The 15,186-nt window shown below is 45.0% G+C and overlaps 3 protein-coding genes across 3 annotated transcripts in view; all 3 read left to right on the forward strand.

Annotated features, from left to right (window-relative positions):
- The window catches only part of LOC309522637 (retinol dehydrogenase 7-like), a 77,227-nt gene that overhangs the window by 22,794 nt on the left and 39,247 nt on the right, over positions 1-15,186 (forward strand). The gene's annotated exons all lie outside the window — the stretch shown is intronic.
- The window catches only part of LOC309527479 (uncharacterized protein), a 44,347-nt gene that overhangs the window by 19,797 nt on the left and 9,364 nt on the right, over positions 1-15,186 (forward strand). The window contains exons 6-10 of the mRNA XM_082214312.1: positions 1,438-1,509; positions 3,180-3,501; positions 3,580-3,838; positions 6,752-6,909; positions 7,753-8,024. Of these exons, the coding sequence (XP_082070438.1) occupies positions 1,438-1,509; positions 3,180-3,501; positions 3,580-3,838; positions 6,752-6,909; positions 7,753-7,970 (1,029 nt within the window). The 3' untranslated portion in view covers positions 7,971-8,024. The remainder of the gene's footprint in view (positions 1-1,437; positions 1,510-3,179; positions 3,502-3,579; positions 3,839-6,751; positions 6,910-7,752; positions 8,025-15,186) is intronic.
- The window catches only part of LOC309522716 (retinol dehydrogenase 7-like), a 38,739-nt gene continuing 25,975 nt past the window's right edge, over positions 2,423-15,186 (forward strand). Inside the window, exon 1 of the mRNA XM_082206187.1 lies at positions 2,423-2,473. The gene's annotated coding sequence lies outside the window, so the exon portion shown is untranslated. The remainder of the gene's footprint in view (positions 2,474-15,186) is intronic.

Raw genomic sequence — 15,186 nt, forward strand, 5'->3', positions numbered from 1 at the left:
GAAACCGCCTTCAGACCAGGTCCGGGGACAGTCTGTCCCTGGACCTCTTCTGAAGGCTGGGGTGGGGGTGGGGACAAGGGCTTTTCTTCCCACCCCCAGCATTTTAAAAAACCCCAGGACAGCGGAGGACTTCTCCGCTGTCCGGGCGATCTTAAAATGCTGGCGGGCGGCATTTTAAAATCGCCCCGGACAGCGGAGGACTTCTCCGCTGTCCGGGGCGATTTAAAAGCCCCTGGGAAGGCAGGCAGGGGGGACAAAAACTTTTGCCCCCCGCCAGCCTTCAGAAGAGGTCCTGGAAATTAAAATCTTTTACCAAAAAAAGGGGGGGGGAAAGGGTTCACTCGACCTTAGTTAGCAGGTCCTTGCTTTAAATTATTTACAAGGAGGGGAGGCGGACTTCCTGTTTACACCTTCCCCGATCGTGCCTAATTCATAAAAATTTTCTTTACAATTCCAATTTCCGTACTACTCACGGGTTGTTACTTTAAAGTCCAATTGCTCACAAGAAGAAGTCAGCGCTCTCGGACAACGGCAGTGCGGCTTCACTCCGCAGGAGAAGCAGTCGACTCTCAGCACCGCGCCGCTCACCCTGTCCCCGTTCCAAAGCCTTTAAAAAGGCTCCTTCGCAGCTCGGGGTGTGTGCAAATGGTGCCCGCCGAGTTACCACGCTCACAGGATTCACCGCCTGTGATTTTTGAGGGTCCCCGCGTCGCCGCAGCGGCAAGACCCGATCCTGCGGAGCCGATTCCCTCCGGAGCTCAGAGGGAATCCGCCATTAGTCGATCGCGCTAACCCGGAAGTCCTCCTCGGACCGCTTTCTGAACCTCGATACTGTATCGTAATTTCTTTTTACAACACTTCCATTCAATCTGGGCTTGGATTTCAGTTTTCAGGAGGGATAGAAAGCTGGATTGGAGCAGCAGTGCTATTGAAATCCGCGGGGCTTTCTTCAATGTAAGCAGGGGCTCAGATTTCAGCATTAGTAAAGGAGAACCCCTTGGCTGCTGCTATATAAAATAAGGGTCTGGAGCCCAGCAAAATGGTTCCTTTCCTTTCCTAAAAATGACCTGCCTTGTCCCTGCTAACAAGTGGAATGGGCAGAGGTACCAGAGGTTACAGATAAAAATGAAGTGGGGCTCTCTCCAGCCTTTTGTCCCTCTCTTCAGCGAGGCATTTAGAGAACGAGCAGTTTATCAACCTGGTGGTCTTTCCTTTTCACACCCACACACCTGCTGCTCCCTTCAACATGAATCTTCTGGTTATCCTTCCCCCATCCTTGAAACGTACCTAGATCTGAACTAAGCAAGAAAGAGCAGTGATCTTTATCACGCCTTTCAGTTCTGAATGGTTTCAGCACTCCAAGTTATTGACATCCACACTATGTAAACAATAAACGAACTGACAAAAATATTTCATTATCTTATTTCTAATATACAGGTTTCAAATCATTCTAACCGCTCTTTCTGCACACCAGCAGCAGAAAGGAAACCTACGGGACCACCTCTCCTGGTATGCCCCGTGAAGGACCTTAAGGTCCATAAATAGCAACATCCTAGACGTCCCGGACCCTAAGGAAGTCAGATTAGCCTCAGCCATGGCCAGGGCCTTTTCAACACTGGCTCCGGCCTGGTGGAACGCTGTGTCTCATGAGACCAGGGCCCTGCAGGATCTGATTTCTTTCCGCAGGGCCTGTAACACAGAGTTGTTCTGCCTGGCGTTTGGCTTGGAATCAGCCTGACCCCTCCCCCTCTTTCCTTCTCCTTCTGTGATGGAACTCCTATTTGGGGATTTCCCTGACTTTTTTCTGGCCCATGTAGGACCAGTCTGCATTTTAAGTCTGCATTTTAAGTTGTACTTTAATCTTGTTTTTAAGTTGTATTTTAACCAGTTGTTTTTATAGCTGATGTTAGCCGCCCTGAGCCCAGTCTTGGCCATGGAGGGTGGGGTATAAATAATTTTTTTAAAAAGAATGCTTTAACAGTCATGTGTGGAGTCTTTCTCTATATACTAAAATTTAAGCACCAAAGCAAGCTGGCCGGGTCCAGCCTCACCCTTCCTACTCTAGTTGAAATGTAATTTTGCAAGCAATCTACGCATCTTTCTTTCAGCAGGAGGGATGTGCTTCCACAAGAAAGATACTCTCAACCCCAGGCTTTCTTCCTACTCTAGACAAATGATTTATTTGCTCTATCCATACATGAACAGAACACGGGGAAAGGGGCTGAATCTGTGGCACAAAGCTCTGCATTGGGAGGAATTTGGTATGTTTCCCTCACCAACAGATTTCCCAATTAGTTTAAAGAAGGCAGTTAAGTTTCGCCATCCTTGCCAGAAGGGAGGAACTCCCTTTGCAACCAGTGGACTATGAAAAACAGCAGCAGGCGGAAAAGGAGCAACTGCAAACGGGAGAAAGAAGCATTGCTTTACCTGCCGCACAACTGAAGCTGAGAGCCTTTCCTCTAACCAGTCGCAGGTCTGTCTCTTCCCTTTTCAAAATAAAATAAAATAAAAATTCTCCAGCAGCACCTTATAGACCAGCTAAGTTTGTTTTGGTATAAGCTTTTGTGTGTATATGTATCTGAAGAAGTGTGCAGACACACAGAAGTTTATACCAGAACAAACCTAGTTGGTCTATAAGGAGCTACTGAACAATTGTTTATTTTTTATTTTGACTGTGTGAGACCCACACGGCTACCTACCTGAATCTTCCCTTTTCAATTATACATGATAGTAACTTCCTGTCTCCACTAATATGTCCTTATAACAACTTTATTTCAGGCTAATATTCAGTAGGTGACACTTTTCTCAAGCTTCAGGCTGTGGGAGAGAGGAAGCTTCACTTCCTGAATTTCTTCTTCCTGGGCACCCCTGAAAGGCCCAGAAATATTTCCAGAAAAAGTTCAGAACTTTAAAAGGTACATGCAAGTCATTAGGTTAACTTCTGATCAGTTTGCTAGACCTGTTATTATTTCAGCCTGCCTCTGCTCCAAGCAGCTCATTGCACCATGCAAAAATTCTCCTTTCCCTCAACAACACTGCAAAGGAGGCGAAATTCAGCAGTGGCAACATAAAAGGTCTCCGGCTGAGCTTTGTGGTGGAGTAGGGATTCGACTTTTGCGCCTCCAAGTCCTGCCAGGGGTGTGTATGCATCCTAATGCTTGAATTCTTTTTCCCTGCAGGTTTCAGCCATGTGGCTCTACCTGGCTGCCCTGCTGGGGCTTTACTTCCTTCGCCGATGGTACCAGGAGAGGCAGACGGTGGAGAACCTGACGGAAAAATATGTCTTCATCACGGGGTGTCACTCTGGCTTTGGAAACCTACTTGCCAGGCAGCTGGATGCCCGGAGCCTGCGGGTGCTGGCAGCCTGTCTCACGCAGAAGGGGGCAGAGCAGCTGGACAAGGTCACCTCTGAGCGCTTGAAAACCACCATTCTGGATGTGACCAGCACAGAGAGTGTGGCGGCAGCGACGGAGTGGGTGAAAGGGTGCATTGGGAACAAAGGTGAATCTCTACCTTCCTTGTGCTGCCTCTGTGCGGGGATTGGGTCCTCGAATCACAAACATCTGTTCTTTCTCACAGGGCTTTGGGGCTTGGTGAACAACGCAGGCACAGCTGTACCATCAGGTTCCAATGAATGGCTGACCAAAGATGACTTTGCAAAGGTGATCAATGTCAACCTTCTTGGGACGATTGATGTGACGCTACACATGGTGCCCCTGGTGAGGAGAGCCACAGGGAGGGTGGTCAACATCTCCAGTGTGAATGGACGCCTGGCAGTCTTTGGAGGTGGTTACTGCCCATCCAAGTTTGGTGTGGAAGCCTTCTCTGACAGCCTGAGGTAAACAGAGCAGCTCTTTAATGTCTTCTTTTGCTTACTTTAGTGCAACATCTGCCACACTCCCTAACCACTTGCCAGGCTGGAAGTGGCTGATGCGAGTCCTCCTGGTTTAGTTGCCAAGTCTGGGGAAAGTGGGCTGCAGGGAATAAAGAGCTGGGAAATATGGCAGCTGCCCAGGGCTTTGCCCAAGACTCTCACAACTTGAGATGAATGTATCCAGGAAGGATCTCAAAAGAGATGATAGACAGGGACTGGAAGGTGTCTAAAGGATACTTGCAAAATCAGAACTCCAATTAGAATAAACAAGTTTCGTTTTAAATACTGAAATACAAAGATGGATAACAATGCGTAATAGAAAAAGAAGCATGAAAGGTGTGTGAAAGAAAGTAATAGAAGTGGATAGAAATTGCAATTGAGTAGATTGGAAGTCTAACACAAAGGTGGGGTGAGGGGTGGTGGATGGTGATGGGAAAAGGAATTATCTGTGGGATTGAGTGTAGGTAGGTTTGAACATTTTTAAGGATTGTATGAAATGTATGTTTGTATGCTTGTATATTTGCAATATGTGTGTATTAATGCTGAATTATTTTAATAATAAAAACCTTTCCAAAAAAAAGTGTATCCAGGCACAGGTCATGCCCACATCTGGCCTTGAAGCAAACTTTTCAAATCACAATCCCGCAATTGGATGTGTGGCTCTCAGTCCAAGACCTTCTCATTAATGGTGAACATGTTATGGATGTGTCCCTGTTTTCCTTAGAATAGTTTGGGCCCAACATGCTTTATAGAAATGTTGATTACCATGTTGAAAAGTGTGTGCTTTTTCCAACTATTTACGTACCACTTAATTATCAAGATGTGGAAATGAGCAGTTATCTGCACATATGCACTGCCCAGGCTCACGTAGCAGGGAGGTCACTGCTAACACTGCGGTTTGACTTCACCCGCAGAGGCACACTCTGTTGAATAGTTTCTTTAAATGTGCAGGTTCATCATTGTTCCACCCGATGTCTATGTCTTTAAGGGGCCAGATCAAGGGCCAGAGCAAAATAACGAGACCCAGCTTTACAGCTGTGAAACATAGCAGGTGCTGCTAAGTCGTGTTTATTAAGCTGTTTCAGCAATTGGGTATAGCCAGGGGTTGAGGAATGTTAGGCCACATTCTGGGTGTGTCCATGAGGCGCACCGTCTTCTAGGACATCTGAATTTTGCTGATGTAATTAAGACAAAAATATTGTTGATGGCCTCAACTTAAAACCATGTAAATTCTTTTTTCAATGTCTATCCTGTTGCAAGAATAAGATTAAGGTTGCACGCAAGGGTAGGTGCTCAGATAGGAATGTAACTGAGCCATTTGAGCGTGTACATTGTGATTTAGTTGGGCCACTCCCATCAACATTAGGAGGTTCTAAGTACTGGCTTACTCTCATAGACCAGTATAGTAGATATTGTTGGACTTATGCAATAGCTGAAAAGTCACAAGCATTCGAGAAATACAAAGTTTTTTTGCACCTGGGTAAAAACACACTTTAACAAACCTATTAAGAACCTGTTTTCTGACTGGGGCGGGGAATTTGTTTCTGAGGATTTTGAGAATTTCCTGGAAGTGCAGGGGACTACTCATTAGCTATCTTGCCCCCGAAGTCCCTGGCAAAATGGGCTTGTTGAAGTTGTGCAGCGTGACCTGCAGGCAGGTGTTAAAACTTATCTGCACAATGCTAATCTGCCCAAAGTCTTTTGGGATGAAGTGCTCAATGCCTTTTGTTATGTTAGAAATCTCAGTTATCATTCTGGTTTAGATGTCAGCCCCTATGAGACGTTGTTTAAAAAAACGCCCTAATCTGAAATACCTACCCTACGCATTTGGGGTTCAGATGTAATAATGCATTATCCCGCTAAGCAAAAATTGGGAGAGCGTAGTGTTCAGGGAAAATTAATGGGCTACCAGCAGGGGGCGTACAGAATTTACGTACCAGCAACTGGCTAATTTCATATTAACAGAAGCATGAAAATTGGAACGGAGTTGCTGTTTTCCAAGATACTAATGGTATAGATAATACTGAGGAAGAAGAAGAGGAAGAAGCAGGGAATGATAGTGATTCTGAATTAATGGAAGAAGATGAAAAGCCTGTTGATGATTTAAAGTTACAGGCACCCAAGGGGAGGTTAAATACTCTTGACTTTTCTGATCGTGAGCCTAGCCAACAGGCATCTCTTCAGTCTGACAATGATGATTTACAACCTGAAACTAGTAGTTTCCTTGGTCCCATTAAGTCTGAGGAGTCTGACTCTCCTTTCGGACTAAGACGTTCAGATAGAAAGAGAAGCCACAACGTTTTGCAGATGAACATTTTAATACTGTGTATGCCAATAAGGCGGTTTTTGAGCCAAAAAGCTACAATGACATTCAATATTTAGCTAAGCACCAAGCTGCAAATTGGTATGAAGCTATGAACTCTGAAATAGCTTCTTTAAAAGAGCATAACCCCAGATATGAGACTTATTGATTCAAAATGGGTTTATAGAGTTAAAATGAATGACAAAAATGAAATTGTAAGGTACAAGGCTAGATTAGTTGCTAGGGGTTTCCAACAAATTCCAGGCGAAGATTATGATTTGTGTTATTCAAGTGTAAAAAATGAAACAGTCAAGCTTTTCTTAAAAGATGCATCACAACGTGGACATTCTGTTTATCATTTAGATATAAAAAATCCATATTTGTTTGCCGATTTAAAATAACAAATTTTTATGCGTGTTCCTGAAGGCATAGACGCCGCTGAAGGTCCTCAATTTTGGATTTCTTTTTTTTAAAAGAAAGATGTACCTATCCATGGACCCAAGTTCCTGACCTGCATTCCTGACCTATGACTCAGTAGGCAATGATGTTTCTTCTTGTATTCCTCTGCATTTCAGGCAAGAGCTCCATCCTTTTGGAATCCACGTCAGCATTATTGAACCTGGTGGTTTCCAAACAACCATTTTCACACAAGCAGTAGAGAATTTAAAGAAAGTATGGAACCGAGTGCCGTCTGACATAAAAGAAGTCTATGGGAAACAGTACTTGGAGAACTGTGAGTAGATGTGGAGGGAATTTCAGCATGGTTTGCATTTTCCTGCAAACATACCCAATTCACACTTCATGAAGCAATATATTAACCAATACATAGCTCTGCTTAGGAATTCAAACTCCTCTAAATTTAGCAACAAGTTCTCCAGACCAACTATGTGTACAAAGACAAGTATGAACAACTATGTGTACCACACAACTATGTGTTCATAATATACCAAAATGCACTAAGCAAATTGATCACAATAAAATTCACTATGCAAGGAAATAATGTTTGCCAAAATGTGTATACAGTGGTACCTCAGTTTAAGTACAGTCTGGTTTAAGAATGATTTGGTTTACAAATTCCACAAAACTGGAAACTGTGTCTTGGTTTGAGAACTTTACCTCTGTCTAAGAACGGAATCCGAATGGTGGAAGGGCACCGGCGGTGAGAAGCCTCATTAGGGAAAGCACGCCTCAGTTTAAGAATGGTTTGGTTTAAGAACAGGCTTCCAGAACGGATTAAGTTTTTAAACTGAGGTACTGAGGTATTGTGAAAACTGAAATGCTGATGACTTTCAAAAACCATAAACTGAAATGAGGCAAACCAAACACAAAGATTTTGGAGATATTGAAAGTGAGAGAAACCAAAATGGACAGGTTCATCCATTGTAGATTTAAATCTTTTGAGAATGTGTTCTGTTTTGAAGCCTCCAAAATAGTTCCAGATGCATCTGCTTTGATTTAGTTCTTCTGGGGAGAGGTATCTAGAAGCTAACCAGTCCATTCAGCTCCCAAAAGATTTAGGTTACCCCCTACATTTACAGCACTAACTTCTGTTTTGCTTCATATTTCTCACACACAGATTGCAAAATTGCCCAATATTCCGTTAACATTGCCAGCAGCAAGCTTCACCTGGTCACTGACTGCATGGAACATGCCCTGACATCCTGCTCCCCTCGCACTCGCTACTCTGCAGGATGGGATGCAAAGCTCTTGTACATTCCTGTCTCTTACTTTCCAACGTCCATCATTGACTTCGTGGTGAGCTGCTTTCTGCCCAAACCTGCTCAAGCTGTATAGACTTCTTTGAAGAAAAACCTTTACAGTTGTCCAAATGAGCCAACAATCTGTGGATGGAACACAAGCCTAATTGCATCTTTTAGGATCCCAATGAGAGGCAGATTGGGTCATCAGTACCTTAAGGAGAAGTTATTTATTATTATTATTATGAACTATTGTCTGATGCAGCTGAAACTACAATGCTTTACCACTCATTTACCTAGGAAAAAAATACATTAAACTGTGGGACTTCAGACTAAATTGTTGTTTTTTAGTCGTTTAGCCGTGTCTGACTCTTCGTGACCCCATAGACCAGAGCATGCCAGGCACTCCTGTCTTCCACTGCCTCCCACAGTTTGGTCAATCTCATGCTGGTAGTTTCGAAGACACTGTCCAACCATCTCGTCCTCTGTCGTCCCCTTCTTCTTGTGCCCTCCATCTTTCCCAACATCAGGGACTTTTCCAGGGAGTCTTCTCTTCTCATGAGGTGGCCAAAGTATTGGAGTCTGAGCTTCACGATCTGTCCTTCCAGTGAGCACTCAGGGCTGATTTCCTTCAGAATGGAGAGGTTTGATCTTCTTGCAGTCCACGGGACTCTCAAGAGTCTCCTCCAGCACCATAATTCAAAAGCATCAATTCTTCGGCGATCAGCCTAAATGGACACTCTCAATTTTACCCGTGGACTGCCATCTGTCCAGATTTTAATTTGCTCTGAACTCATTTTAAGATGTATTTTAACTAACTGATTGCCTGTTTTTATGTTCTTATGTTCTTTGTATACTGTCTTAGTTTCATGATGTTAGCTGCCCTGAGCCCAGCTCTGGCCGGGGAGGGCGGTGTACAAATAAAAAATTATTTATTTATTTATTTATTTATTTATTTATTTATTTATTTATTGCCATGTAAGGCAAGCTTTTGCCCTGCTGTAGAGTCACATGGCCTAGAAGGGGTTATAAATGGTGCAACAAGAAAAAAATATAGAATCATAGAATTGTAGAGTTGGCTGGAACCCCAGGGGCCATCTAGTCCATTCCCCTGCAATGCAGGAATCTCAGCTCAAGCATCCATGACAGATGTCCATCCAACCTCTGCTTAACAATCTCCAAGGAAGGAGAGTCCATAACCTCCCAAGGGAGACTGTTTCACTGTGAACTTGGGGGTGGGTGCCAAAATCGCGCAAACCTGAGCTATATACACTTTCCAAGTAAAGTGGGGAAGACAACTCAAGAAACCTCCATCTCAAAAACATGAATCATCACAGAATGTTTACAGTTCCAGCTTGTCAATACCGTACGCCAGGTGTGGTATGACCAAGACAGAACAGAGCAGTAATATTACTTCCCTTTATTGGGACACTAGACTTCTGTTGATGCAGCCTAAAATGGCACCCCCCCTTTTTTTTGCTGCTGCTGGAGAAACACGCTAAGAAGAATGCCTCCACTCATTTTCCGCTGACTGATAAGAGAGGATCCACCTTGGTGGAGTCAAGCTGTCAAAGCCAGGCCCTAGAACAGTTTTTGTTTTTATGACGAATATTGTGTTTTTATCTTGCATTTTTGTGAACCACCTTGGGCTCCAGTAGCATAGCTGGGGGGAATGGGTGCCCAGCCCAGGCGGCGCTTACTTTTACGGGCAGCATGCCTGAGCCCCAGCTAATGCCAAAGCCCAGGTGCGCCGCACCCCCCCTAGCTACGTTCTTGGGCCGCGTCTCCAGAGGCCGTCGCTGGTGCTCCCTTTGACTTGCTGGAGTCGAGCTGCTGGGGGCAGGGGGGCTCAGGGTGTTTTCCCCAAGGGAATAAAGTTTGCAAGGAAAGTGGCCGAGGCGCCCGAAGTTCCCCTCCTGCTGCGGCTCCAAGCGCCCCAGGAGCGTGCTCGCTGGAGGAACCGGAGCAGGGTAACTTCTTTCCGTGAGGAGAAGTGCTTCTTTCTGACCCAACGTGTGGCGGTGCCAAACTGAGCCTTGGAGGACTCTAGGAAGGCGAACTAAGCAGATCAAGGGGTTCCTCCGGCAAAGCGGGCACTTGCTCCGAAAGTGGTGGTGGTGGTGTGACGATCATTGTCTTCCAACTCCCGGCTCCTCCTTCATCAAAGAGCAGAAGGACCACCAAGTTAAAAAAGAGAGAGAGAGTCCCAGTGTTGGAAGGATTTTTAAGGTACCTGTGACCCCCTCAAATTGTGTCCAAGAATTGACAGGCGCAACAGTGGAGAAAAAGATATTTATTGCTGAGCAATAATTGACCCAGTGGAATTATTTCCAAAGACTGAGCACCCCAGCTCTTGCACCCTGAGGCTTTATACCTGAGTACAAACATCATAGATCATGACATAATCGAATACAATTGCATACGGCAGCAAAAATAAAACCAATAAACCAATGAGCTCATTCAAGCCTTGCCCCCTGATCATGTAAAGAGTTCCCTCCCAACTTCTGCTTTCTTCAGACTCCTCCGAGCTGGAAAGCCCACCACTTGTCCTCTCGACCCGTGCCCGTCTTGGCTGGTTAGAGCGTGTCCAGACGAGGTGCGGGCCCTCCTGGGGGATATCATCAATTTGTCCCTTGGCACGGGGACATTCCCAGGGGAACTGAAGGAGGCAGTGGTGCGCCTGCTCTTAAAGAAAACATCATTAGATCCTTTAGATCTATCCAATTACCGCCCGGTTTCGAATCTTCCGTTCCTGGGTAAGGTGATTGAGAGAGCGGTTGCTGAACAGCTTGGTGGGTTTCTGGATGAAACATTGGCTCTGGATCCATTCCAGTCCGGCTTCCGCGCTGGTCATGGGACCGAGACGGCTCTGGTCGCCCTAACAGATGACCTTCGTAGACAGCTGGATCGAGGCGGGTCGGGGCTGCTGATTCTTCTAGATCTATCAGCAGCTTTCAACATGGTCGATCACGAACTTTTGGACCACCGCCTTACCGACGTGGGGATCCAGGGCACAGTCCTTCAATGGCTGCGCTCGTTTCTCTCTGGTCGGGGACAGAGGGTGGCGCTTGGGGGGGAATTGTCATCGCGCCACTCCTTGGTGTGTGGAGTACCTCAGGGCGCGATACTCTCCCCGATGCTTTTTAACATCTTTATGCGCCCCCTCGCCCAGCTTGTTCGGAGTTTTGGGCTGGGTTGTCATCAGTATGCCGATGACACCCAACTCTATCTGTTGATGGATGGCCATCCTGACTCAGCCCCAGACACACTGACCAGATGTTTGGAAGCTGTGGCTGGATGGTTACGTGGGAGCCGGTTGAAGCTAAATCCTTCGAAGACAGAGGTCCTGTGGCTGGGACGGGGCGATATGGGATTGGGGGGGCAACTCCCATCTCTTGCGGGGGCGCAATTAGTGCCAGCACCGTCCGTTAAGAGTTTGGGTGTAATCTTCGACACCTCCCTTTCCATGAAGGCGCAGATTGCAGCTATAACAAAGGCGGCATTTTTCCATCTCCGCCAAGCTAAGCAGTTGGCTCCTTACCTCTCTCGCCCTGACCTAGCCACTGTGATCCACGCGACGGTCACCTCCAGACTGGATTATTGTAACTCGCTCTACATGGGGCTGCCCTTGAGACTGACCCAGAAACTCCAGCGGGTGCAGAATGCTGCAGCGAGACTCCTTACGAGGTCTTCGCTGCGAGATCACATTCACCCGGTGCTATACCAGCTGCACTGGCTCCCGGTGGAGTACAGGATCAGGTTTAAGGTGCTGGTTTTAACCTTTAAAGCCCTATATGGCCTAGGACCCTCGTACCTACGGGACCGCCTCTCCTGGTATGCCCCACAGAGAAACCTACGGTCTTCAAATAAAAACATCTTGAAGGTCCCAGGCCACAGAGAAGTTAGGCTGGCCTCAACTAGAGCCAGGGCTTTTTCGGCTGTGGCTCCGATCTGGTGGAACACTCTGTCACAAGAGACCAGGGCCCTGCGGGACTTGACATCCTTCCGCAGGGCCTGCAAGACAGAGCTGTTCCACCAGGCCTTTGGCCAGGGCACAGCCTGACTCCCTCCCTCGGCAATCTTCGCAGAGCTCTGGCCCAATGGTTGCTAGTGGCTTGAATTAATTAATTTTTATAATGAATGATTTTAGAATGTTGTTTATGTTGTACTTTTGTACTGTTTTATTGTTGTTGGCCGCCCTGAGCCCGGCTTCGGCTGGGGAGGGCGGGATATAAATAAAATTTATTATTATTATTTATTATTACATCAGTCTGACCTTTCCCCTGATTTATGGTAAGAAGGAGAAAGGAAACCTAAGGAGAAAGGATCTTTATTCGGCCGTTACGCTGTTGATAGCCCTCCTACGCAACATCTGCTATAACGGGGACATTTGTGGTTAGCATTTTCCTGTTTTTAGCTGCTAAGGACCCTGCCTGGACAGGAGGAAAGTGCTAGCACATCAGATTTATTGCTTCCCCCTTATGTTAGTGAGACATTGAGGGCATAATAAGAACAAGGGAAGAGAACTGGGGCAGAGGTCATTTTGGATTTTTCACATCTAAGCAATTTGCTTTAAGCTCTGCAAAAGCTTTCATGATTCAAGCATGGATTATATTAAAAACATCATAAAAATATATGGTTATACAGTGGTACCTCGCAAGATGAATGCCTCGCAAGACGAAAAACGTGCAAGATGAAAGAGTTTTCCGTTTTTTGAGTCGTTCCGCAAGACGAATTTCCCTATGGGCTTGCTTTGCAAGACGAAACGTCTTGCGAGTTCTTGCGAGTTTGTTTCCTTTTTCTTAAAGCCGCTAAGCCGTTAATAGCTGCTAAGCCGCTAAGCTGTTAATAGCTGCTAAGCCGCTAAGCCGCTAATAGCCGCTAAGCTGCTAATAGCCGTGCTTCACAAGACAAAAAAACCCGCAAGACGAAGAGACTCGCGGAACGTATTAATTTCGTCTTGCGAGGCACCACTGTATATGGATATATGGAAAGCATAAGGGTAAAATTCACCCAGGTGATCCTGCTTCACCAGGAGGGTCCCTTCTTGAGGCGGGGGAGTAAAAAACGCGGGTCGAAGTGCTCCCAAGGTGTGCAAAATTTCCCACCTTTGCCCCCTGTGCTTTGGCTGCGGTCTCCTGGTTTTTTTTGCCCAGCTCACAATAGGACTCCTTTACACCAACCTTGCCTGTCAAGTGTCACGTCGTTTGCACCCGTGTCTCTTCCATTTGCACCCCTTACCCATGTACCTGTATCTAACCCAACCAAGTGGCAGCCACCTGTAGGCAGGCTTCTTCCTTTCTCTTTGGTTGGAGGAACCTGGTTGCAACTATCTCGCTTTTTTGTCTTTGGCTGCCCGGCTTCTCGGACCGCTTTCTGTTTTTTTTTTTTAATATATATATATATTTATTAGCATTTTCTATAATGAAACAACAACAAAAATAAACAACCACACACACAAAAAAAGAACAAATATAACAAACATACAAAAATATAAAACTTAAAAACAATTAAAAACACATAAAGTTTCAATTGCCTATTTCTTTTAACTTATTTCTCAGACCTCCTCACACCTTCCCTTCTTGTATTCCAATTCAAATTATTAGCTCAGCAAATCCTTATTACTTATTTCTCAACTTTAACTTAATAATTTAATTTAACATGTTATTGTTTTACTTTTTCTCTTTCATCCATTTCCTCAATTTATTTTTGCTAACCTTATTTTCATTTAATTTAGTTCATTTTAAAAAACCAATATTACCTTATCCAAACTTAAACATCAATACTTATACATAAATACTCATTCTTAAAACATTTTTTCTAAAGTCGATCCAAATTCCCTTCCACAAATTTCCCAATTTTCATACAAATAAGAAAACAAAATAAAAACAAAACAAATTATAATTATGTACCCTTTGGATTCCCAAACTCCACCCCCCTTTCCCGGTTTCAGTCCCCAATAAATGTCTATCAGTCTTAATCTACTATCAGCCTGGAGATCTCACATCCGAGGCTCTTAATTCTCTCTCAATTCCTCTCTGCCCATTTTTTTGATAGTCCTTAATATTAAACACCAAATCTCGGAGAAGCTCTGGCCCAACGGGATCCATGTTTCTTCCAGCCAGATCTCCATACTTAAAAGTGGAGCCCAAATCTTGTTTCTTACTCCTTTCAAGTCCAAATGTCCCCAAAGCTCCAACCTCCACCTTAAGCAAGTTTGTAATCCTTAGGTCTTCGGATCTCCACATAAGGAGATCTCTCCATTTTTCAATCTCCAGTTCAGGCCAGATTTTCCACATCAAGTTTTTATTTTCCTTTGTTACTGTCATGTCTGGCCTCAAGCTCTCCTTTGTTATCTGCAAAATTACAGCTCCTCCATCCTTTTCTTCAGGGACAACATATATCTCCTTCTCCAAATTCTCAAAGCTCTCAAGTTTCTCTTTTTGTCCTGTTGAATAGACTTCCTGATTCAAATCCTTATCAAATTCAATAATGTTATTTACTGTTAAGTCCAGAGTTGTAACATTTGTAGCCAAAACATTAATTTGGCCTTGTAACTTTCCCAAGAGAACAAAAACTCTGTCCAGTTCAGCCTGAATTTTCTGTCCTCCAGCCATTCTTGTAATGTCCCAAAACCCCCTCTAGAGGGATTTTGGTTCCTTGATGATCCTTCCAGTTCGAATCCAAAAATCAAGTTAGTTTGTATCAGCTCTTCCTTGTTTTCAACAAATTGTAAGAAAATTGTAACAATTATAACCAGCAGGAGCAACAGAAACAAAGTTCTCTTTTTCCGTCTTGGGAGCCAATTTGACAGCTGTCAAACTCTTCAGTACCTCATCCACAGGCTTTCTCACGGAGCACTCCCGGGTCCGGGGGGGGGGGCGGGGCGGCACATCAGCTCCCAAAATTAGCTCTTTATCCTCCAGTAAAATTTCTTAAACTGCCAAACCGTGAAATTAAAATCTTTTACCAAAAAAAGGGGGGGAAGGGTTCACTCGACCTTAGTTAGCAGGTCCTGGCTTTAAATTATTTACAAGGAGGAGAGGCGGACTTCCTGCTTACACCTTCCCCGATCATGCCTAATTCATAAAAATTTTCTTTACAATTCCAATTTCCGTACTACTCACGGGTTGTTACTTTAAAGTCCAATTGCTCACAAGAAGAAGTCAGCGCTCTCGGACAACGGCAGTGCGGCTTCACTCCGCAGGAGAAGCAGTCGACTCTCAGCACCGCGCCGCTCACCCTGTCCCCGTTCCAAAGCCTTTAAAAAGGCTCCTTCGCAGCTCGGGGGGTGTGCAAATGGTGCCCGCCGA

This window comes from Podarcis vaucheri, assembly GCF_965113315.1.
Source record: "Podarcis vaucheri genome assembly, chromosome: 2".
NCBI classification, from domain to species: Eukaryota; Metazoa; Chordata; class Lepidosauria; order Squamata; family Lacertidae; genus Podarcis; species Podarcis vaucheri.